Here is a 25797-nt window from a genome sequence, read left to right as displayed (position 1 = left end):
AAATATTTTTGCTTGGAGGATAGCTCTATTTCAGTTAATAGTTCCACTTCCTCCTTGCCAATCATACCTTTCCAGATGAGTGTTTTCGGAAGTTGATAGGGGAATCAGTATGGGATGCTGGCCAGGGAATTTTCAAAGTTGGAGTAGAACTTTGAAAATGAAGATCAAAACAAGAACGAGGGCGGCACGATGGTGCAGCAGTAGAGTTGCCGCTTTACATCGCCAGAGACCCGGGTTCGATCCTGACTACAGGTGCTTGTCTCTATGGAGTTTGTACCTTCTCCCCGTGATCTGCGTGGGTTTTCTCTCGAAATCTTCCGTTTCCTCCCACACTCCAAAGACGTACAGGTTCGTAGATTAATTGGCTTGGTATAAATGTAAATTATCCCTGGGGTGTAGGATGGCGTTAATGTCTGGGGATCGCTGGTCGCTGCGGACTCAGTAGGCTGAAGGGCCTCTTTCTGCACTGTACCTCTAAACTAAACAGCAGACTGTAAATCTGAAGTAAAAGCAGAAAATGCCATGCAGTTTTTGTGAAAATAGGTCAAGACGTAACGTTTCAGGTCAATCACCTTTCAATAGGTCAAAACCTGGAACAGTTCAACTCTCCAACCAGAAATGTTAATCCATTTGTCTTCCCACAGACGCTGCTCAGCCTGCTCAGTGTTCCCAAGTATTTTCCATTTTGATTTGCGGCTTCCAGTGTTGAGTCCAAATGCACCGATGAGCACAGCATGCAGGCTCAACGTCAAATTTAGTGAAATGTTCATTTTAATCATGTGTTGGTCGCAAGGATACTTATTCAATTGTTAATATTGCAGCTGCACACATTCTTGATAGCAAAGCTCACACTACGAAGAAAATACTCCTGTTCTGTTTGTCAGAAGATGCATTGAATTCTTTGTTCCTGGAACTATGTCTTTCCATTCTGACATGTTTCACTCAGGATAGAAACATATAAAATAGGTGCAGGAGAAGGCCATTCGCCATTTGAGCCAGCACCGCCATTCATTGTGATCATGGCTTATCGTCCCCTATCAATAACCCGTGCCTGCCTTCTCCCCATATCCCTCGACTCCACAATGGTCATGTGGAGTCAAGGGATATGGGGACATGATGGTCAATGTCAAAGCATTTGGGATCCTGAGACTATAAAGGTAGTGACAATTATGACCGTTGTTATTGAACCTGTCAGCTTGGATCCTGGATATTCTAGTCCAGTGGGGGGGGGAAGCAGAAGTGGAAGAAGTTACCACTGCATAACTTTTTTTAAAGTGAGATATCATTTGTACACCAGCTACTACTTCACAACGCATACAGTTGATCATTAAGAATTAGAGTGGAAAAAGTACAAAAAGAATATTTCACTCTGGTGTGCATTTCAAAAGGCATAGAATATATTCTTCACTATTTTCAGCCTCAGTTTATCACCATTACAAAGATTGACAGCTATGGCTCAGTGGGTATAATAAGGGTGTGAATTCATCACAGATTTGAGCACGAAAGCTGTTGCAGATAATGCATTACGGAAGAAATGCTACACAGTGAGAGGTACTTTCAGATGAAATGCTGAAGTGTCCACATTCTCACCGAATAAAAGCCAAGCAAAATAAAAATCCCATAACATTATTTTGAGTAAGACTTAGCTGTGGTGACATGGACATAATTTGTGACTGAATTGCTATTTAAAAAAAACTAGATCTAATTATCATAATCGCATTTCAGTTTGCAAGACCTCCCCACGCACAAATTAACTATAAGCAGCATTGACCTTTCTCAAAAATACTTGACCGTCTGCAAAATACTTTGGGATTTTGAAAAGCATTATATTAATTACAGGTCATACAAACAATTGTGCTTCTCAGAAGCAGCGGATGAGGCAACCTATTAATGCAATACTTCAAAAATAAAGATTCAAATAAATTATGGAAGAGACAGCAGGGATGACTAAATTCATGCATTTTTAGTTTAAAAAAAATATATACTCATGAACTCTAGATTGAGTTAAGATGAAGACTCAGAGATGGTGCTGACGCTGGATGATGGAGCAAAAGAAAGGAGATCTACGGAGAGAACTCAAGCGGGTCAGGCAGCATCTGTACAGGAAGCCCTTCACAGATGATGCATGACCTATTAGGTTCCTCCCATAACAACCTTTTTTTTGCTTAAGGCAAGATGAAAACTGTATCTGAGGGTGGACAGCATCATAAACTATCAGCTGAGACTTAAAGTCGCAAGAGGCAAAAGCAGCATGCTGGGAAGAAACTACTGAGAAGTATGTTTCAACATAGGCACTCGTTGGTGTTGGAGATAGAGGTCACACTCCAAGCCAGCTGATGTGTGGCTTATACCAACACTGTTCTCCCCAAAAAAGAGACTGCGTTCCATTTCTCAGCATCAACAACCCATATCAACACAAGCAAAGAAACTAAACACAAAAATTAAATATACAGCCCCGTGTACCAGCCATACTGCCGCATGGGATGCTCTGATTCATTTTTCTGGGGTGGTACATACACATCTACTCGCTGGAGTTTAGAAGGATGCGGGGGTACCTCATTGAAACTTAACGAATAGTGAAAGGCTTGGATAGAGTGGATGTGGAGAGGATGTTTCCATCAGTCAAAGAGTCTAGGACTAGAGGTCATAGCCTCAGAATGAAAGGACATTCCTTTAAGAAGAAGATGAGGAGGAATTTATTTAGTAAATGGGTGGTGAATCTGTGGAATTCAAGGTCACAAAAAGCTGTGGAGGCCAAGTCAATGCATATTTTGAAGGCAGAGATAACTAGATTCTTGATTAGTATAGGTGTCAGGGGTTATGGGGAGAAGGCAGGAGAATGGGGTTAGGAGGGAGAGATAGATCAGCCATGATTGAATGGAGGAGGAGACCTGATGGGCCGAATGGTCTAATTCTACTCCTACCATGATATGAGCCAATCACTAAGGACTGACTCTATGATCTAATTGATGATTGCCAACACGAGTCCAATTATACTCATAAAATGCCAGTATACTTATTAGTCTTTCACTGTGCATTTACAGACAAGACAGAGTCTCTGACAACAAAAACACTGCAAATTAAAACAGCTTTCAAACAGCTTCACTGCTGTGCTAGAGAATCAACCTCAACCTTTCACAATCCATTCATCTTTACAACATCATGCATTTATTCACAACAGGCCCGACATTTTCCATGTCGATCTGACATGTATAAAAGCAGCTCTGTTCATAGATTTCGACTGCAGGGTATAATTGAGCTTCACATTAGCAGACGTTTGAGAGTTTAAAACAGGTCAGATTAAATAAGCCTTCAAAAGGAGAAATTATTTACCCGTTATACACTAGATGACATCAAATGTGCCACCTGCAACAAAAAAATTCAGCCAATCTTGTTTTTAAACTTTCCTTTTTTCCAGTTTTATTTACATCTTCTTTAGTGCCACCAGGCAGAGTTAAGATAGCCTTCATATTTCAAGAAACCGAACCAGTCACATAACCTAAACCCAAATCAATATTTCCAAAGTACATAGATTCAGGATTGTGAAAGTGCAGCAAGTTCTTCTTATTAGAGCAAAAAAGATAAGGCCGGAGGAAAGCAGAATTGTGGGACAGAGGAGACATAGGTAAGGGCTCCATCCACAATGGCAGCGGGGAAGTCACGTTTAAAAAGCAAGAGGGCATCGTGGATATCCCAGTGAAAAACCTCATCTTGCGAGCAGATGAGGTGAATACGGAGAAATTGAGAGCCAGTTTGGTGTCCTTGAAATGCACCCCCATCACCCTCCTCTTTCCACCTCCATGTGCACATTCTCCCACCACCCTAGTCACCCTGCTTATTTCCCTTTCATCATATGCTCATCTCCTACCCCTCAGTGCCATATTTCTTTGTTATCCTGCTTCTTCACCTTCCATCCTTATCTCTCTGTATGGCTTTACATTTCACTCCTCCTCATCTTTCCTTATCTGACACCTTTGTGTCTCCTTTTTACAACTAACATATGTCACTTAGTCCAGCAATCTGCCAATCGCTTACCAGGCTTTGATACACCCTGCTTTTCCAGTTTTCTCCCCACTGCTCCATCAGTCCGAAGAAGGGTCCCAACCCGAAACATCATCTGCCAATTCCTTCTGCAGATGCTGCCCAAGTTGCCAAGTTACTCCAGCACTTTGTTTTTCCGTAAGATTCAAGCATCTGCAGTCTCTTCTGTCACCTTTACAAGAGTTAAAATTAGGTTGCTAAAATGCTAATGGAAATAGGACACATCATTCCAGTGCCGAAGAAAAGCAAGACCTCATGCCTAAACAATTACCATCCAGTAGCCTTGACATCCACCCATTTTGACAGGTTAGTTATAGATCGCGTTAAATCCAGTCTACCCAGCTGCCATGACCCACTGCAGTTTGCCTCCCGCAACAGGTCCACGGACGATGGCATTACCCTAGCCCTACACTCATCCCTAGAACACCTAGATAAGAGAGACACCTACGTCAGACTCCTATTTGAAGACAACAACTCTGCCTTGAATACAATTATACCATCCAAGCCTATCATCAAACTCACAGGGCTTGTGTCAGCACTCATCTTTGCAACTGGATCCTCGACTTCCTGATCAGCAGACCCTAATCAGTAAGGATAGTGGATAAATCATCCTCTATGATAATCCTCAACATGGGGGCTCCGCAAGGAAGCATTCTCAGCCCCCCTTCTTTACTCCTTGTACACCCACAACTGTGCAGCCATGTACAAATCCATTTCAATTTTCAGATTCGCAGACAGCATCACCATTGTGGGCCAGATATGAAATAATGAGACGGAGTATACAGAGGCGATCGAGAACCTCGTGTCGAGACAACAACTTTTCTCTCAATGTCAGCAAGACAAAGGAGATAGTGATCGACTCCAGGAAGTGAAGCGGTACACATACCCGTTTGCATTGACGGTGCCGAAGTAGAGATGGTTGAAAACTTTAAATTCGTAGGAGTCAATATCACCAACCACTTCTCTTGAAACACCCAGACTGAAACAACGACCAAGAAAGCACACCACGCCTCAACTTCCTTAGAAGGCTTTGGAAGTTCGGCATGTCCCCTACAACTATCACCAACTTCTACAGATGCCCCATAGAAAGCATTTTATCAGAATGCATCACAGCTTGGTTTGGGAACAACTCCACCCAAGACCTCAAGAAATTGCAACGAATTTTGGACACAGCCCAGACCATCGCACAAACAAACTTCCCTTCTATAGATTCCATTTATACCTCATGCTGCCTCGGCAAGGCTAGCAACATAATCAAGGACAAGTCACACCCTGGCCACTCCCTCTTCTCCCCTCTCCCATCGGGCGAAAGGTTTAGAGATGTGAAAATGCACAACTCCAGATTCAGGGACAGTTTTTTCCCAGCAGTTATCAGGCAACTGAATCTTACCACCCCAACCAGAGAGCAGTGCTGAACTACTATCTACCTGTTTGGTGGCCCTCGGACTATCCTTGATCGGACTTTGCTGACTTTATTTTCCACTAAAGGGCCATTCTTTGGAAAGTGAACCAAAACGTCACACACGTGACCAGATGTCATCACAGAATAATACATTAAAAGATTCTGGTAAGAGATTAATCTTATTCATTGCTATTTTCCTACCTACAGAACTATAATGCTTGTCTGCTAAAGATATGAACATTCTATCTTTTTAAAATTCAGTTTGTAAGATAAAACTGAGTTATGAAAAAATGCTCCGTGCGAGGTCACACACATGACCAGTCTTATTTGACCTCTGACTCTAAACATATATTGTCAGCATAACATAACAATTTAACTTGATAAACTTAAAAAAAGAGAATCATATATACAGTACGAAACAATATACCTGTAATATTTTCAGAATTAGAAATGTATTCCACAATTTTTCATATTTTTAGTCACACCTGTGACTAAGAATGGGCCTAAATGTAATTCCCTTATCATGTATCTATACACTGTAAGTGGCTCGATTATAACCATGTATTGTTTTTCTGCTGACTGGACAGCATGCAACAAAAGCTTTTCACTGTACCTCAGTACACGTGACACTGAACTAAACTGAACTATGAAGTCATAACAGAAAAACTACAATTTTTATGGGGTGTTAAGTAGATAACATCAAACCATTCAAATAGCAGTCATTTGGACAATCAGACACAAGGAACTGCAGATACACAAAAATGCTGGAGAAACTCAGCGGGTGCAGCAGCATCTATGGAGCGAAGGAAATAGGCAACGTTTCGGGCCGAAACCCTTCTTCAGACTGATGGGGGGTGGCGGGGAGAAGAAAGGAAAAGGGGAGGAGGAGCCCGAGGGCTGAGGGATGGGAGGAGACAGCCCGAGGGCCGAAGAAGGGGAGGAGACAGCAAGGGCTAACAAAATTGGGAGAATTCAATGTTCATGCCCGCAGGATGCAGACTCCCCAAGCGGAATATGAGGTGCTGTTCCTCCAATTTCCGGTGTTGCTCACTCTGGCCATGGAGGAGACCCAGGACAGAGAGGTCGGACGGGGAATGGGAGGGGGAGTTGAAGTGCTGAGCCACCGGGAGGTTAGGTAGGTTCTTGCGGACTGAGCGGAGATGTTCGGCGAATCGATCACCCAGCCTCCGCTTAGTCTCACCGACGTAGATCAGCTGACAAGGAACTGCAGATGCTGATTTTACATTAAAAATTGCGAGAGTAACTCAGACACTGAGTTACGCCGAAATATTGTTTTTTTTTCAAATCAATATATATGCTTGGTACAGCTTTACAATGGTCTTTATACAAGCCTTTACTGATCACTGCAAAGGTTATCTGGGTAAGCCTAATGTGCTTAACCAAGAATCAGACAATGCAGTAAAACGGTTCAGTGAACAAATCATCATGATCATATAATATTGCTGCTTGATCCTTCAGTCCAGAATGCATAACTATAATAGTAAGGTTCTTACAGTTGCCATTGCACAAATTAAATAACATAGCACAATGACATAATGCGTCTTGGGAATTTAGGCTCATCATTCTAATACCCTGGAGTCTTCTTTCACCACAGTCTTTCTTGAACACTACCTCACTGCCCAATTTATCCTACTACGGAGTGGTTCAGTGGAACTTAAGTGGTTCAGTCTGAATTTTAATTCATCATGACTGTGCAGACCCATGGGACATTTTGCTGTTAATAGTTGCTGCTATTCCCAATGAAGTATTTTAGTCTACATAAATTTCTATTGTACTCTATTTTATAACCAAGGGTGCACAAAATTATTTTAGGTAACTTCTAGAAACGCTCCCCATCCCTTGCTTCCCTACTTGTCCTCCTTCTTCCACTAAAACTCGGTTAACTAATTCCACAGTCCGCAACGATGTATCCCTCTTTGGATCACACCATCCCTAGCCAACAATGTACCTATCAGGGAATCACCCTGCCTAAGGTCATCTGCTGGCAGCCCTGATATATCCTTCTGAAGAAGGGTTTCGGCCCAAAACGTTGCCTATTTCCTTCGCTCCATAGATGCTGCCTCACCCGCTGGGTTTCTGCAGCATTTTTGTCTACCCTGATATGTCCTAGTCTTTTCTGGTTTCCAGATTCCCGACCCCAACCTACAATCAGTCTGAAGAAGGGTCCCGACCCAAAAACATCACCTATCCCTTTTCTCCCGAGATGCTGCTTGACACGCAGTTACTCCAGTATTTTATGTCTCCCTTTAACAAAAATATAATTGTATATTCTCTCAGGTTTTATTTGGAATGAGTTCTTGTTTAGGATAATGTTCCCTTTCAAAAATTTACTGATCCGAGTCATTTTTGAATATCATTACTGGATGCCGTTCCTTTTCAGGCAGCTTATATCAGATGAAAATGCTATGAACCATAACCCCAATAGTAGTTGGACCAAACATTTGCCCCATTTTGGCATTGGAAAGAATATGAAACTGGTCTGAGTTTCTCAGTGAAGGGATGAGAAAGGGAGCGGTGGAAGAAAAATTAATCGCTGGGCTAATTAATCTTCAATCTTCCATCATCACAGCCTGTTCCACCTCAGAATAGGATTGAAGCTTTACACAAGAAAGAAAATACAACACAACTTTGAGCTACACAAGAAATCTTTTGATCAGTGGTCGAGAATGGAGCATCACTCAGCAAGCTCAGTAAGGATGTTTTTCTCTCATCTTGTAGCTCAAAACAAAAAGCAAGGGAGATACAATAGGGAAAATTACATTTGGTTAATGTGATGCAAGAGTTAACAATGAGATTGAAGGACAGATTCAGAAAAAGGAATGATAGAAAGGAAAGCAGAAGTAGAATCAATCAGATACTTAGAATAGAAAAGTAAGATTACATTAAGAGACAGGATGGAGATGCAAGAGACCACAATATTTTTTAACTTCTGTGCAGAATCAAATTGTATATTTTAAATTGCTTGTTTTGGAGCTGGGAAGTGTGCTGACATCATATTAATAATCACCTCATTAATAATGCCCAAAGGTAATACACAATATAACAGGAAGTTTAAAGAGCCACTGTGCAAATCCAATAACTTAAAAAAAAATAAAAATAAGGCCACGAGTGGAATTCAACATGTGCAAAGCAAATTATGGAACAGCTCAAAGTAATTACCAAGCAGTCAAGATTATAACTGACAATATACATCTTATTTGCCCAACAAACGCATGTGCTGGTTTGATGTTTGGTGTGACTTAATCGTAATTTGCTTGAATGTTATTGTTCTAACATTTAAGTGACAGGTGATAACTTCCTTGTAGAAATAGAGAATTATAAATCTGATCAGCACGTGCAAGCACACGTTGGCAAGGTGTCTTCAGAAAACAGTCTCAATTGATGTCAAGCGACAAAAACAAAATGTATCTCTCATTTCCAAGATACAGATGGTCATTCAACTCTTTCCAGATGCATAACTCGGTTTTCGAAGCCAAGGGTATCTGAAAACTATGCCAGAGATCTAACAGGAAACCATTGCATTCTGTGACTACAGGATAGTAAACCACTAGGGGAGCCTGCTCACCACCTATTAAAGCTGTGATTTGGTTCTCTATGTTGACACAATTCAGCGGGTCAGGCAGCATCAACGCTGCCTGACCCGCTGAGATCCCGCAGCACGTATTGTTTTGGTTCCATGTGTTCACGCATTTGCCAGTTTAATATAGTTTCCTGACAAACCATGCTGAAGCAAAGACTTCTGCTGAAAGTTCACCAACCTGAAATGTTAACCCAGTACACCAGCCCAGTGATGCCATCTATCCTTCGTATTTTCAACATATTCTGTTTTTAATTTAAAGTCAAAGACCGATTTGATCCCTTTGTGCAGTATTTAAAAATAAATGAGACTCAAGTTATTTTACATGGGATAAATAGAAACAACTCGGGTGCCTTGCTAAATGGAATCATTGTTTCTCTCTTGGAGATTTTTGTTTAAATCCCTCAAACACGAAGCGCTGTCCAATTTCCTTTTACGATTAGTTTGCGAGGTCAGCACATTTTTACAAGCAATATTCCACATCTCTACAACAGGAATGAAATGTAATCTCTCCAGAAATGTTACCAATGATTGAATGTACGAGTCCAATTGTCCCACTTTTAAATAGAATAATCCTTTCCTGTCTACTCCCCCTCCATGTTTTATTGAGGGATTCAAGCCATATCAGCATTATGACTGGAATATCAAACTAAGACCTGCTCGTTCAGCCGTCACAATTTTTCTCCCACTGTCCATCATTGCACCAGTTTAATCTTCAAAAAAATGGTGTACTTATCACACCCCCTGGTGGAACATCTTGCAGGTTGTGTAACTCATCTTGATCATCCAAAAGATTGGGCACAGACGCCGTTGCTGATTTAATTTTTCCAGTCAGTGCTGCATTCCAGCAATCTAATTAGTATCGTGGCTATTTAACTGATTTGAAAATTAAAAACAACTACACATGCTGGAAATGCGACACAAGAATAGAAAATGCTCAACACACACAACAGGTCAGGCTGTATCTGTGGAACCTGTTTTCATTTCAGCTCCTGCTGTCTCATCCGCTGAGCATTTCCAGAAATTTCTAAACAAAAACAAACTCGTGGAAGAGTTCAGCAGGCAGCATCTATGGAGGGAAATGAACCAACTATATTTCTGTAAACCAGCACCTGCGGCTCCAGGGTAGACACAAAATGCTGGAGTAACTCAGCGGGGCAGGCAGCATCTCTGGAGAGAAGGAATGGGTGACGTTTCGGGTAGGGTCTGCGGTTCCAGGTTTCTACAACAATATTTCAGGTTGGAATCTTTCTTCAAGAACTCTGGACAGGTCCAGTTTCAAAACGTCATTTGTCCATTTTGCTCCACAGATGCTGCCTGACCTGCTGAGTTGTTGTTCCAATAGTTCACTTTATTCTCCAGATTCCAGCATCTGTAGGGTCACCCATTTCTTCTCTCCAGAGATGCTGCTTGTCCCGCTGAGTGGCTCCAGTATTTTGTGTCTATCTCTGCAGTTTCTTATTCAGACTTCAGAGATAAACCACAGAAACAGGCCCTTCAGCCCACCGAGATCGCGCCGATCAGCGATCACCCCGTACACTAACACTATCCTACACACAAGAAACAATTTAACCGATGTCAAGAAACTGGCGCCTCCGGAGAAAACCCACAGGGAGAACATACAAGCTCCGTACAGACAGCCTCCATGGTCAGGATCGAACCTGGGTCTCTGGTGCTGTAAGGCACAACTCTAATACTGCGCCATTGCAGCAGCATTTTCTGCTTTTGCCGTGTTGTTGGTTTGATGTAAATCAGGCAGTGGACTTTGTCTGTGCTCTCACTTGACATTTATTTCTTAGTTTGGCAGTCAACCCTTCTCCCAGCTTCCACGACAGGAACTAGGTTTCATCTTTTGGGGATCGACCTTCGGGACAACTCAGATCTCTGCCAGCTGAGGGGTGCTTCACAATCCAAGTCAGAAGATTGGAATTCTGAGTTTCACCTTAGACTCGTACACATATTTCAAGGACTGGCTCACTATCAGATGCAATCATTTGTATGCACCATTAAGCAGAGGCCTTGACCACTCTTCAATGTGACATGAAAGACACCATGCTACTGTTTTGGCAAACACTTTTTTATTGCCAATGTTCCAGGCTATATTTTTTCCTTAGCTAACTTTACTAAAACAAATTACCTGATCACCACATTGCTAGTTTTTGGGGGGTTTCTGCGAATTAGCCACATTAAGTAATTATATTTCAAAATTATTTGGTGGATGCCAAATGTTTTAAGGTGTGAAAATTGCCATTTTTAAGCAATTCATTTTCATGTCTCTTGCCTCGTTTCTGCTCTTCAGATTGAAGGGGATGGACCGTCCATAACACGCATGGTCTGAAGAAGGGGTCTGACCTGCAACTTCACCCAATCATTTTCTCCAGATATGCTGCCTGACCCGCTGAGTTTGTACTTTGGGTCTACTCTCATGCATCTACTGGCCTCCATGCCTGAAAGCATTGCTGCAGGCAAATAACATTTCCAGGTCCATCAGTAAGTTCATCTTTAGTGTCAGTAAACTACTTTACTTTGAGAGGCATTATCAGTACAGACTCTGAACCTCACCAGTGCAGATAACCAAAATCAAGGGCCAATTATAAAACGTCAGCTGATGTTCTGGCCGCAATTTGTTCGGAAAATCAAGTCCTGGGACGTTGCTGTTTTTTTTTGTGGCTCTGTAAGTCACCATAAATGTACATCTAGCCACTGAGTTGTCACAATGCATCAGCCTTTGTTATTTTACAAACTCATAATGCACAATAGGATCACTGTGTTCCTGACTGCAAAAGCTCAGACATTTAGTGAATGGGCAGAGACTATTGGATCGCTGAACCTCAATGCTTACTGCTGACACAGAGGCCAGTTGATTCAATGCAGAGGCAGGGAGATATTTCAGTAGCGGGCAGGTTATTGTGACATTTTGAGTCATTTGACAGCCTACAGGAATTACAAGCAGTGACTTGATGCACTCAAAAACAGTTTGAGTTGAAGTCTTTGCCCTGTAAATGAAAGGTTTGTGATGCTTAATCAATTCTACAAGAGAATTGTTCAGAATATTGGCCCCTTACCAGACAAGGGCAGAAAGCAAACCCATAACAGCAATGGAGGATCAGCATGGTCATATTTAAAGAGATGGCAAATGTGAATCTTCCCCAATCTTGATCCACATCTCTTAAACATCTACGAAACAAAGATCAGAACGGGTGACTCTTATCGTAGATAGGCAGTCAAAGCATACGTCTCTCTTAAACACAAGCAGGAGAGAAAAAATACTTGCATTTGCACATTACCTTTATACATGGCCTTTAAACAGCCAGTAAATATCTTTGATCTAGTCACTGTTATAATGAGGATACATGGGATACCAGTTTCACACAGTGAGGTCCCACAAACAGTAATGTGAAAAGACAAGCTATTTTCCTCGAGGGATAAATCTGATCAAAATAATAATGTGCCTCTTTGCAGTGGCGCGATGAAAGCAGAGGACTGCCATTTAATGCCTTACCTGCAAAGTTGGAATTAAAAACATCGCTACATTTATACCTGAAGGATGGTAACTTCATCTAAATACATCACATACAACACTTATAGAACAAGTGATCTTGAGACAGCCAAACCCATATGCAACAAATGAGGCAATCCAGTATCAGATGTCACTGAGGAGAGGGGGTATAACACCACTGGATCTTTTATATCCACACCAGTTGGGCTGTTTCAAATTTAGTTTTCTTGCCCCTTCAAAAGTCAAGTGGTCTGTAAAGATCCAGTGATGCTATGCCTCCCTCCCCTCAGTGACATCTGGTACTACACCAGGTTTCCTCTCAAATTTTAGCCACAAGGATTCAGGGACATATTAGTGGTGCAGCAGGATAATAGCTACGAGTGTGCCTGGCATTAATGTCAAATCTCTACTCCTATCCCTGGCACCTTACTTACCACAGACCTTAGGAAACTCTTCCTATTGTGGCATTAGCAAATTGTGAGCAGTTTTGGGCACCGTATCCGATGAAAGATGTGCTGGCTCTGGAGAGGGTCCAGTGGTGGTTTACCAGAATTATCCCAGGAATGAGGAGGTTAACATATGATAAGCATTTGGCAGCTCTGGGCCATGGGCTGGAGTTTAGAAGAATGAGAGGGGACCTCATTGAAACGTACAGGATAGTGAAAGGCTTGGATGTGGAGAGGATGTTTCCACGTGGGAGAGTCTAGCTCTAGGACGAGAGGTCAGTGCCTCAGATTTAAAGGATGTTCTTTTAGGAAGATGAAGAGGAATTTCTTTAGTCAGAGGGTGGTGAATCTGAGGATCTTTTTTTTGCTACAGAAGGCTGTGCAGGCAAAGTTAGTGGATATAATTAAGGCAGAGATAGATAGATAGTGTCAGAGGTTATGGGAAGAAGGCAGGAGAATGGGGTTAGGAGGGAGAGATTGATCAGCCATGATTGAATGGTGGAATAGACTTGATGGGACAAATGGCCTAATTCTACTCCTATCACTTATCAGAATCAGAATCAGATTTTATTTGCTATGTATGTTTTGCAACATACGAGGAATTTCACTGGCCAGGTCAGTCATACAATTAAAAGCAATTATAATCTTATGATTATCATGAACATATACTTTTTCAAATACACCATATGAACATCACTACCATCGTCATTAATATAATGCAGGGCACAGTAAGTACCAATTCAGGATTTTGTGTTGTCAGTTTTTATTACGCACCGTCGAAATTAGTGATAAGTACCAGCCCACGTCTGAGGCAACACAGCACAGCTGCCTGAAACACTGCCAAAATTCCAATCTGATCCATTTTTTCAGGATGTGAAAAACAAATAAAATGTTTTATTAAAAATTGAGCACAAATGATTCATACAATGAAACTGCCCTGAGCCCCACATTCACCATCAGTTTTCACAGGCATATTTGCAAGTTTGACAAAAATTGTCGTTGGAAATAGATAAGGGTCAGGAAGCATAACAGCCAAGGGCATCTCAGAAGACTGGTATAATCAACATCTCAAATCATCGCATAAAATGTATGGTGCCAAACAGGGCATTTAGATCAAATGGTTCACGCTTCATTTGTGCCTCCTCCTCCAGATTTTTCTTCTAAGCCCTTCAGTTTCCTATTTCCCGGAGCTGGGGCGGCGGCCCGGAGCGGAGACTGCGGGACCTGGAGCTGGGGCGGCGGCCTGGAGCGGAGACTGCGGGACCTGGAGCTGGGGCGGCGGCCTGGAGCTGGGGCGGCGGCAAGGAGCGGAGACTGCGGGACCTGGAGCTGGGGCGGCGGCCTGGAGCGGAGACTGCGGGACCTGGAGCTGGGGCAGCGGCCCGGAGCTGATGCTGTGGCGGAGACGGCGTTCCGGCTTTCGGTGGCGGCGACATCACCACGGAGGTCCGCTGGACTGGAGAGCGGCATCTTCGGCCTGGATCGATCGCCTCAGCGCAGAGGGAGAACAAGGAGGGAAGAGACGGAGACTAAGACTTTGCCTCCATCACAGTGAGGATGTGCTTGGTGAACTCACTGCGGTGGATGTTTAATTTGTGTTTATTGTACGTTTTGTTATTATTGATTCTGTGTAGGACTGCAGGCAACATCATTTCGTTCAGACCGTAAGGTCTGAATGACAATAAAGGATCTATCTATCTATCTATCTATCTATCTTAATCATTCCTTTGTCATAACACCTTAAGCCACAAAATGCTGGAATAACTCAGAGGATCAGGCAGCATCTCTGGAGAACATGGATAGGTGCCAATTCAGGTTGGGACCCTTCTTCAGACTGGGACTAATTTACTGGGACTATCTCTGATACCTCTCTCCCCTTTCTTGATCTCTCCATCTCCATCACAAGGGAAAGTCTATCGGCTGAATCTATCTTTTTACCAGTATGAAGAAAGGATCTGACTCGAAACATCGCCTTTTCATGTTCTCCAGCAAGGCTGCCTGACCGACTGTGCTACTCCACACATTATTTTATAAACCAGCATCTGCAGTTCCTTGCGTCTTCATAACATCTTATTTCCCTTCATAAACATGCTTTAACTCAATTAACCTTTGATTTTGCTACACATAGGTTAGAGGAGTTGATGCTGAATTCCTTCTTCTATCTGTAAGTGATAAATGTAAACGTTATATGCATGGCCTCTAGTTTTACACTCTTCCTCCTATTCTACTCGCTCTCCCCTCACAAGTGAAACACCTTCTCTCACATCCAGCCTCTGCTTAAAAGACCACACCCCTCAGCCTTCTGCTTGGTTAGGAAAAGACACTACCTCTCTCAACAACGCCGTCTTTCATATATAATCTCATTCTTGCAAAACTTATTTTATACCTTCTCTAGTATCCTGTATGCATTTGGGAATGTGGTATACATTAATCCAAATCAATGAGAAACAAAATCCAAATTAAAAATCTATCCAGGTTACAATTTAAGCTAATGGTAACAATATTCACTGTATTACTTAAATGCACTAAGTACTAAATTACTAAAAGCACTGGGCGAAAGGGAAAACATAAAACATTATCCATTCTGCAGCAAGTTTCTGCTTGCCATACAAACAAATGATTCTGTAGATAAATCCACTGCTTTGAATTCCTGCCTTTCTTGCAGCTTCATGTTTTAACATGTTTCGGAGACAAGAAACCATGTAAAGCTTGAAAGCACTAACCAACAGCCAAACGTCTCCTCTTATCTCACAGTAACCAAGTTAATACAAGATCATGCTGTAGGCATCCCGAGCCCCAATCAACCGTACAAAATGTGATCAGAAATGTTCCACCAAAAAAAACAAAAAACGCTTGGAAACATCTTAAATCAAAACAAGGCAACTTTACTCCAAATTAATATAATTGGTTTGGTGATAGAGGTATATGTTCAATGTTGCATCAATCATCATAATTAACAAAAGCAAATGACTAATCACATCCCATTAAAAATTGAACAGCTAACCATGTTCTAGGTAAGTGTCTTTTCGGTTACCACGTCTACCCAAGATTGAGCAGGCACCTTGCCAGATAATACATGGAATTGGGAACTGCAACTTCGGCAGTGTGGAAGTGCAACTCTTCTGAAGCTACGTCTGGAGATGGAAAGCATCATCAAGAATAACTATGATCAAACCACCAGGAAGCCTGCACCTAAACTGAGAAGGGGCCCAAAGCAACTTACCAGTCAACATCATGACCAACACAAAACTGACTCTGAGGACAAATTGATAAATGCTCTGGACTCTGCTACACATGTTAAAAAAACACACTCCAGGTTCATCTCCCCGCTGGTGTGCTAGACAGCATTGGTTGGAATGTGTGCGAGGGATCCAACCAGGGGCTAGAAAAAGGAAAATTGACAACCGAGGCTTTGCTTTTGCTAGAAATTGCAGGAAAGTTAACCAAGGGCAAATTTAGGCTCCACTAAAGATGGGACAAAGAAAGCTCATGCATGGGAACACCTCAGAGATACATGTCAAAGTCATCTATCACTCTAACTTGGAAACACATCACATGTCTTCATTACTGCTTGATCAAAACCTCCCTACTTTGATGAAACAGTGGGATTGCCATAACAACTCCAAGAGGCAGCTCACAACCAACGTTTGTGTGTAATTAAGGATGGTCAGTAAATTTTAATTTTGGCAGTGAAGCCAACATTCCATGAATGACTAACTTTGAATTAATTTAAATATTATATCCTTAAGCAGTTAAGGCAGGAGAACAGTGTAGGAATGAACTGCAGATGCTGGTTTACACCAAAGATAGACACAAAATGCTGGAATAACTCAGCGGGACAGGCAGCATCTCTGGATAGAAAGAATGTGTGATTTCTTCAGACTGAGAGTCAGGGGAGAGGAGACCCAGAGATATGGAAGGATAATGTGTGAAAACGATATATCAAAGGAGATGGTGATTGAGGAAATATTGTAGAAAAGATCATTGTTAGCTTGGAGAAGGTGACAACGAAGCAAACAGAGATAACATTTTGCTTTAATTGATATGGTTGTTAAGATTCTAGGAACAGGGAGTTGCCCTTTCTTGGATCTGCTCAATGCAAGTCTCACGGTTGATCTTTACGGATCAACCTCTACTGACATCAGGGAAGATTCAGTCAGAAATTTAAAGTCAGGTCAGCCAAACAAGAATCACTTTTATAAACAAACACACTGCAAGACAATGTAAAGTATGTGACTTTTCTGATGCTCTATTCTGTTCTTTGTATAAATTGTCCATTAGTAATTCTTCAGCCATAACTCACACCGTTATGAACCCCCATACTTCTATCCCTCCCAACAATGTACACCCAGCTACCCTTGCTCTATTACAATAGATTCAAAACAGTTTCTCCTATTTTTAAACTTTCCCATTGCCCTTGGCCCATTTTACTTTGAGCTAACTCATAGCCTGCACCCTGCACATGTAACATGCTCCTGGAATACACATAATCTTCCTCGCACTAAGCTACAAACAGTGGCCATCTTTCTTTAATTGTGTTCCTCCAGTTCCCATCGCCCTACCTGCTTTCAGAAACCTCTTCGACCGTGCCCTCAGTCCCCCATCCAAGACTTTCAGTTTCCTCCTGCTTGGAAACATGCAGCATCTGTAGAGTCAGAAAGACATTTCCTACTTTAGGCTGATTTTTCCATCATGTTTGGCATAAAACTGCTTGCCACAGATGCTAGCCCACCCGCTGAGTAATTCCAGCAATTGTGTGTATCTGTTTTAGACTTCCAGCGTCTGGACATTTTGGTTTTGTACACTTTGAAATTGCTTCATGACTGTGTGAAGAAAAGCAACAAACCTGCATATTGCATTTCCAAACTCAGGCAAAACATTTTACTTGAATTGTGTTATAGTTGCAAATGCAGGTTTATTTAAATACTAATTGCAATCACTCCTTCATAAGATAGCCCCAGTTGCCCACTTCACCGTGCATCAATACTACCAATAGTATGGCAGCACAGTGACACAGCGGTAGAGTTGTTGCCCTACGGCACATGAGATCAGGGTTTGAACCTGACTATGGGGATTGTCTGTACGCAGTTTGCACGCTCACCCAGTGACCGCGTGGCCATTACAGGCCATTACAGATTTTTGGGTTTTAAAGGAAGCAAACACTCTGGGTGAATCGGGCAGGAAACTTGACAAGTTGTAGGATCAATGGCACAGGCTCGTATAGATTCCATCTGTTCCAATTTATGCTTGCAAACAAAATTGAAACCACATGAAAGTGGTCAAAACTTTATATTTTGTTAAGATTTGGCTTCATCAGTAAATATTATCATTTTAATCAGAGTTGCTGTTCATCAATGCTTCCCTAACAATTCATGGTATACACCCTAGCCTCATAAGTACCCCCAAAATGCAGCATCTTACAGTTATCTGGATCGATTTCCATCTGCCGTTTAACAGCCCACTTCACCAACATACCCAAATCACTCCATTGCTTAAGGCCACTCTCTACACAAACCACTACACCATCAATCTTCATGTAGTACTCACAACAGGCATCCAATCTCTAAAACATCCAGTCTCCTATGGTCGTTAATTTTGGATCCAGTTTATCAAATCTCCCCAGATCCCATGGGCCCCGAACCTTATTGACCACTCCCATGTGGGAGGATCTTTATCCCATGTTAGGAGCATCAAAAATAAGGCAGCATATTTTTGAGACGAGAGTTCCTTCAGAGGGGATTTGAGGAGAAAGCTTTGTTGTGAGCAGAGAGTGGATGATTTCTAGAAGGCGCTGACACAGGAGGTGGAATCAGATACAATCACGACATTTAAGCGACATTTGATCAGGCATGTGATCACGCATGAAAAGTTCCATACTTAAAATGCAGGTAAATGGGATTTGGGCAGTTCAGCAATAAGTTCGGCAGGAGAAGGTGGGCCTAAGGACCCATTTTCTCCACTGTACAACTCCATGACTATGACTGATGAACATTTATGTAGGGTAACAGGGATGAAGCCACTTGAACCATTGTTCCTTTCCCAACCATTATGGAAGAAGTGCGTTTTGAACAGGAAGCAATTAAAGACACGTCACTCATGCAATCAGTGTCAGTTTGACTTTAACACACTACCATTTTTGAATAAGTCAGACTTGTGTTATTTCCTGTTTACAGAAACATTAATTCTAATTTTAACTTGAAAACGATCCAGGAATATTTCCACAGGAACTTTATCAGAATGCACATAGTTTTGTTTTTAAATACTAGCATCAATTTTTTTTTTTAAACTGCTTGAGGGAGTCATGAGGCACGGGAGCATCTGTGGAGGGAAATGGACTTACGACGTTTTAAGTTGGTGAACATTTGAAGACTGGAGTTTAGAAGGATGAGGGGGAACCTAATTGAAGCTTACAGAATAGTGAAAGGCCTGGATAGAGTGAATGTGGAGAGGATGTTTCTATGATCAGAAGCCATAGCCTCAGAATAAAAGGTCGTACCTTTAGAAAGGAGATGAGGAGACATTTCTGAGGCAGAGGGTGGTGAATCTGTGGGATTCATTGCCACAGACAGCAATGAATGGAGGCAAAGTCAATGGATATTTTTAAGGAAGAGATTGACAGATTCTTGATTGGTAAGGTTTCAGGGCTTATGGCACCAAACAACAGATGGCACCAGGACACCACCTGCCTTATACTACTGTACCTGGAAAGCCCTAAACCATCTCCGCACTAGAGTGGGAGGTTGCGGACTCAACCTGAAGAAGTGGGGCTCTCAAACTCTGACAAGTGCAACTGTGGAGAGGTACAATGGCCCACCTACTGACTTGCGGCGGAGAGGCATGCACTGTGGACGATCTCCGTAGAGGCACAGACGTGGCACTGGCTGTGGCAAAGCGATGGCACAACGTTGTCTGTCACGAGCGAGCAAGCGAGGACTTATGGGGAGAAAGCAGGAGAATGGAATTGAGAGGGAAAGAGATCAGCCATGATTGAATTCTGCTCCTAGAACAGAACTTATGACTCTTCTTCAATAATATTGAAGGGCCAGAAACCTAAACGCTTAGAGGTAGTGTTAATTCTACAATGTTACAGAAATTATTTTTGATAACCAAAACTGTGGTAATCAAAGCTCTTGATCCCCATTCAATAACCTCCTTTGGAAAGTCTACACCCAAGGATATAAGTTTATCTGCAAGAAGCATTGATTCCCAGGTAATAGTTCTGATGATAAGTCATGCAACTCAGAAGCACCCAATGGTTCCTCATGGCTTCTTACTTCAATGAACCCATGGTACACATTTTCAAACTGCAGATCATCAATCCCGAAGCACGAGGAGGTATCAAAATGTGTGAGAGCAAATGGGAACCCATCGTATGATCCAACCAAAAGAATGACAGTCTGAGCAAAGAGAATTTTCCCAATGAAAACTGCATGGTTTGCTGCTTTCGAGGGATGAGTGATGGCAAAAAAGAGAAGAAAAACTATTCCAACTACAACCCAATTACATACCACTGTTTAATGGAAAGGTCTTCAGTGGGAATGTCACCTTGAAACCTAAATAAGGGATGAAGTGTTCAATTTAATTCAGCAGTGAGTCATGCAGACTAGCTTGAGGTTCTGCAGTGATACATATGAAGAAACAAAAACACATTTAAGTTCTGCTGAGCAGAAGCCATTGGTGTGTTGAGAGAACAAGTAAGCTGTCTGTACAAATGCATCTGTAGTCTGTGGCATTCAATTGAGCATTACAGTGACAGACTATTTCCATCCCGCATCTTAATTCCTAGCAAATGGAGAAAAATCACAGATAGACACAAAACGCTGGAGTAACTCAGCAGGACAGGCAGCACCTCTGGAGAGAAGGAATGGGTGCCGTTTCGGGTCAAACCCTTCACTCCTGGTTACTGTGCCTACCTCAGACTAATTGCGTAATTGCCCGTTTTAGACCACACAAAGTGGCATTAATAATGCAATGGCTGGAATGCAAGCTTTGGATTAGACATTTCTTTGTCTTCAGTGAAAGCATGAAGTGAAAACGTTGCAATATCTATTATTTTGCAGAGGAAACAAAAGATCAGAATATACCATGTGCAGGCTTTGCTTTTACAGCCTTCTCTTCCTTTGACATTGATCGTGCATGTTAATTAATGCCAAATGTCACCATTCCTCATACATAAACCTAATTATGATTCTTTACGGCAAAGCTATCCCAAACCTGAGGCCAAACTCTCCCTTAATTTTTACATTGACATTATTCCTCCAAAGATAGCTTGCTAGATTGTGATTTGGAGAGTGAAGCCTAGTTGATTTAGCCAAAGGACAAATGTTGTGTTGCAGCTGAAATCTAGAACTTCACTGGAGGCCAGGAATAAAACCTGGGCATTCAGTCTGACCAAGATAGACACAAAAAGCTGGAGTAACTCAGCGCGGCAGGCAGCATCTGGAAAGAAGGAATAGGTGTGTTTTTGGGTCAAGACCCTTCTTCAGACTAAATCCAACAAGCATTAGTCAATTCAGTATCTGAAGAGAGATGGGAAGTTCGCAACCCATTGTCATGCAAACTGTGAAAGCAGAAGCTGGGTACTTTCTTTCCTGCAATAAAAGCTTATTTTGAGGTGATGTATGGCTCACAGGCTCTTCCACAACACAGCCAGAGGCTTGGTGTATGACAGAGGAAGTCAGGAGGGTGAAAAATAAAGTTTGCTTATCTATGTCTGGATTTCCAACAGATTTCCTAATTCTGCTCTTTGGTCAGATCAATGATTATTGACCACTGCTGCTTGTAGAATATATGACGCAGCTTTAAAGGCGCTGGCTAAAAGGGCTTAAAAAAAAAAAAATCTTCAATTTTAATTCTAATTTTAATGCACTTAAGCAACATATCCCTCCCCCACACTGTTTCACTGTCCTCCCGATTAATTTTACTGATTGTCATTTTCGCCTCAGCTTACAGCAAACCATTCTACATTTCCTTGATCATCGTCTGCGTTGATCTACCCTTCCAAATCTCTAGTCCCCCACTCTCCGACTCTCAGTCTAAAGAAGGGTCTCGACACAAAACACCACCCATTCCTTCGCTCCAGAGATGCTGCCTATCCCGTTGAGTTATTCCAGCATTTTGTGTATATCTATATTGCAGGGGCACAAACAATATCATATTGAATTTCAGCACAATCTCTCAAGTGAAGATGGATTCAACTTGTATTAGCTGAGGCAAAGGTTTGTCGGATCAGAGGCTCAATGACCTCCCTTATCTTTTGGGTAGGTTGCTAAAACATCTTCGATTGTATAAACAAAAATAACTCAACTTGCCACCTTCTTTTACACAGTAATGGATTTACCATGTCTTCCCAGCATTTGTGCATTTTTATTTTTAACTTGCAACTGCACTGTACTTCCTGTGTCGACTCCTCCTCACAGATGTCTATGTAAATATACAGGCTTCTTCAGAATGAAGTTAGTGGAATTATTTTTCAGTGGAAAGTGTTCAGATTCTGCAATTCAATGCTCTTCTCTCCAGAGGGGCTGAGAACAATGTACACTCTTCTGGAAGAGAAATTCAGAATCTAATAGTTTTTATAATTAAGTATCATAAAGTATTTTAAATGAAGCAAATAAAAGGAGAAAGGAGAGAGAGACAAGCAAGAAAGAAGACAGAAAGAGAAGGAAAGGGAGAAATAATGGAATGGGAGAACAAGGGGTGAATAGAAAGGCAGGTGAGAAAAGAAAGGAAGGTGAGAAAAGAAAGGAAGGTGAAAAAAGCAAGAAGGAGAAAAGTTGTGTGCCTGAGAAAAAATGCAGAGAAGAGGAAATGAGAAGAGAGGGGAACAATATTGAGAAGGGACAAGAAGGATAAACAGATTCAGAAACTTAATTATTGTTAATAACAAGCTCCAAGCAGAGCGAGATGTTTGAAATTACCCGACTCTCTGGAGAACAAGAATAGGTGACATTTTGGGTTGAGACCCTTCTTCAGACTGCTTGTATTGCACAGGAGGGAAGGTGTGTGGGGGGTGAAGAAACCTGGAACAGGGAAAGCAGGACATAGCGCAGCAGGTTATAAGTGGATACAGGCGTGGGTGTATTGATAGGCACATGCATGGAACAAAGGCCAGAGGTAAAAGCAGGTAGTGTGAGACAGAAATGAAGAGATCAATGTGTGCTAGAAGGAGGAATGTAGCAAGAGGGGGGATTAGAAGAAATAGATGGGAGTCCACATGGGGCACAGGGGAGGGGTTAGTTAGAGTTAGAGGTAACCTAAAATTGGAGAATTCAATGTTCATACCATTGGGCTGAAGGCTACAAATAACAAAATACTATCAGTCTGGCTCTACAGCACAAGTACTCTCGAGGTACTCTCAAGCCTAATATGTCGTAGATCTAATGTTTTCTTTTAAGGGAAAGGTAATGTAAGAAATACAAGCAGGTGCAGGCCAAACATTCCCTTGAATCAAAGATAGACACATCATGCTGGAATAACTCAGCAGGACAGGTAGCATCTCTGGAGAAAAGGAATGGATGATGTTTTAGGTTGAGACCCTTCTTCAGACTAAGAGTCAGAGGAAAGAGAAATGAGAGATATAGACGGTGATGTAGAGATGAAGAACAAATGATTGAAAGATATGCAAAAAAGTAACAATGATAAAGGAAACAGGTCATTGTTAGCTGTTTGCATTCAAGCATTTTGCGTCTATCTTCGGTTTCAACTAGCATCCAAGCAGCTTGCACAGAGAATGGGGCTAATGCACATGCTTTCTAAATATTCTTTAACAGCGGTAATAAACAATCGGAAACCTAACTTTCACTGCATTAGATCTGCTCAGCTGATGGCTTTCAATCAGAAAGAACATTATTTTAAGAATCTGAAGAAGAGTCTCAACCCGAAACGTCACCCATTCCTTCTCTCCAGATATGCTGCCTGTCCCGCTAAGTTACGCCAGCATTTTGTGTCTCTGTCTTCTCTTTTATTTTAAGGCTGAGGGTTTAATTCAGACAAACTTCAGGAAAAGTCACTCCCATAATCCTTCAACTGAAATGTCCTTTATCTGTCAGGTATACAGATGGACATTGAAGATAGAAATAGAGACTTGCATTTCTGGAGCAATTTAAATGACCTCAGCATGTCACCGAGTGTGACATATCCAATTTAAAACTTCTCTTTAATGTAGGCATGGCAGTAACATAAGCAGACAGGAGTGTTAAATCCCATAAACACCAATGTGATAGATGACATGTATAAACAAAGAACTACAGATGCTGGTTTATACCAAAGATAGACACAGTGCTGGAGTAGCTCAGCGGGTCAGGCAGCAACTCTGGAGAAAAAGAATGGGTGACGTTTTGGGGTCAGGGCACCTTCAACATAAATCTGTTTATAACTAAAACTGGTTCAGGAAGAAATCCTGCCCAAGAGATACTGTTCTCAGTTCTTTCCAAGTAGAACCATAGGACTTAAGCTCATCTGAACAGTGAAGCATTACCTCAGTACCTTTCTAAACATCATGATGGGGCCAAACCCCTGAATGCCCAAGTTCTCAACTCAAGTGAAAGTAGTTCCCCCATGTGCCAATATCACATTGAAGGATTCCCAATGTTAATTGTCTCCAAGGCACATACACTCGTACAATGTTTCTGAATTTCATCTGCAAAGTAATTAAAATACCAGTACTGTAAGGATTTTCTGAGACACAATATTGTGGTGGGCATCAGTGCGGTACAGCTGCTCCAACACAATACTACACAGCAGGTTGTTGGAGCAGCTGTACCGCACTGATGCCCACCACAATATTGTGTCTCAGAAAATCCTTACAGTACTGGTATTTTAATTACTTTGCAGATGAAATTCAGAAACATTGTACGAGTGTATGTGCCTTGGAGACAATTAACATGTGCTGTCGGAGTGGAGTCTTCAAGTTCTCCCTGTAACTGGGTGGTTTTCCTCCTGATTCCCTGGTTTCTTCCAATATCCCAAAGACTTGCGTGTAGGTTGGTATATTAAATTGGTCATGGTAAATTTTCCCAAGAGTGTATAAAGTAGTAGAATCTGTGGGTAGTTGATGAGAATGTTTAGAGATACAGCATGGAAACAGGCCCTTCGGCACACCAAGTCCTCACCGACCATCGATCGCCGGTTCACACACTAGTTCTGTTATCACACTTTCTCATCCACTCCCTACACATTATGAGCAATTTACAAAGTCAGATTAACCCACAAACCCGCACGTCTTTGGGATATGGAATGAGACCGGAGCACCTGGAGGAAACCCACCGCAGAGGGAGCAAGCAAACTCTACACAGAGGAGGTCAGGATCGAACCCGGATCTCTGGCACCATGAGGTAGTAGCTCTACCAGCTGTGCCGTCCACTACTCAACTATGAGAATGTGAAGAGAATACAAATGGCCTTAATGAAGGATTAGTATAAAAGCGTGGTTGATGATCAGAGCAGACTCAGTGGGAAGAAGGGCCTGTTTCTGTTCTTTATGACTGTAAATACTAGTACTTTCTTTCAAGAGCAGCAATTGGGATCCAGCCCATCCAATGAAAACCAGAGTGTATGAGACAATACAAGATTCGCTGAACATTTAAAAATTATTGGATATACCACAGGTCGGCCATCTCTTTTATAGATGTCATGGTCTGAAAGATGGTGCAGAGAAGATTCAGCATGGTGTAACAAGGATGAGGGACCTCAGTTACAAAATTGATTACAGAAATTGGGATCATTGTTAAAAGCATTGTTACAATGGTTAAGCAAGTTTGCTTACAGTGGGTATGAGAGTTGCCAATCAGAGTTTTGGAATCTGGTAAAAT

At 41.9% G+C, this 25797-nt stretch overlaps 1 protein-coding gene across 4 annotated transcripts in view; it reads right to left on the bottom strand.

Annotated features, from left to right (window-relative positions):
* The window catches only part of LOC116988365 (phosphatase and actin regulator 1-like), a 113827-nt gene that overhangs the window by 65365 nt on the left and 22665 nt on the right, over nucleotides 1-25797 (bottom strand). For 3 of the 4 annotated variants that reach the window (XM_033045009.1, XM_033045008.1, XM_033045011.1), the window contains exon 2: nucleotides 17549-17631. The exons of the other annotated variant lie outside the window; for it this stretch is intronic. In XM_033045009.1, the coding sequence (XP_032900900.1) occupies nucleotides 17549-17624 (76 nt within the window). In that variant the 5' untranslated portion in view covers nucleotides 17625-17631. The remainder of the gene's footprint in view (nucleotides 1-17548; nucleotides 17632-25797) is intronic. 4 annotated transcript variants of the gene reach the window in all.

The sequence above is a fragment of the Amblyraja radiata genome, chromosome 27, assembly GCF_010909765.2.
Source record: "Amblyraja radiata isolate CabotCenter1 chromosome 27, sAmbRad1.1.pri, whole genome shotgun sequence".
Taxonomy (NCBI): Eukaryota; Metazoa; Chordata; class Chondrichthyes; order Rajiformes; family Rajidae; genus Amblyraja; species Amblyraja radiata.
The sequence above is the reverse complement of the archived record's forward strand: the minus strand, read 5'-3'. Positions and strand labels throughout refer to the sequence as shown.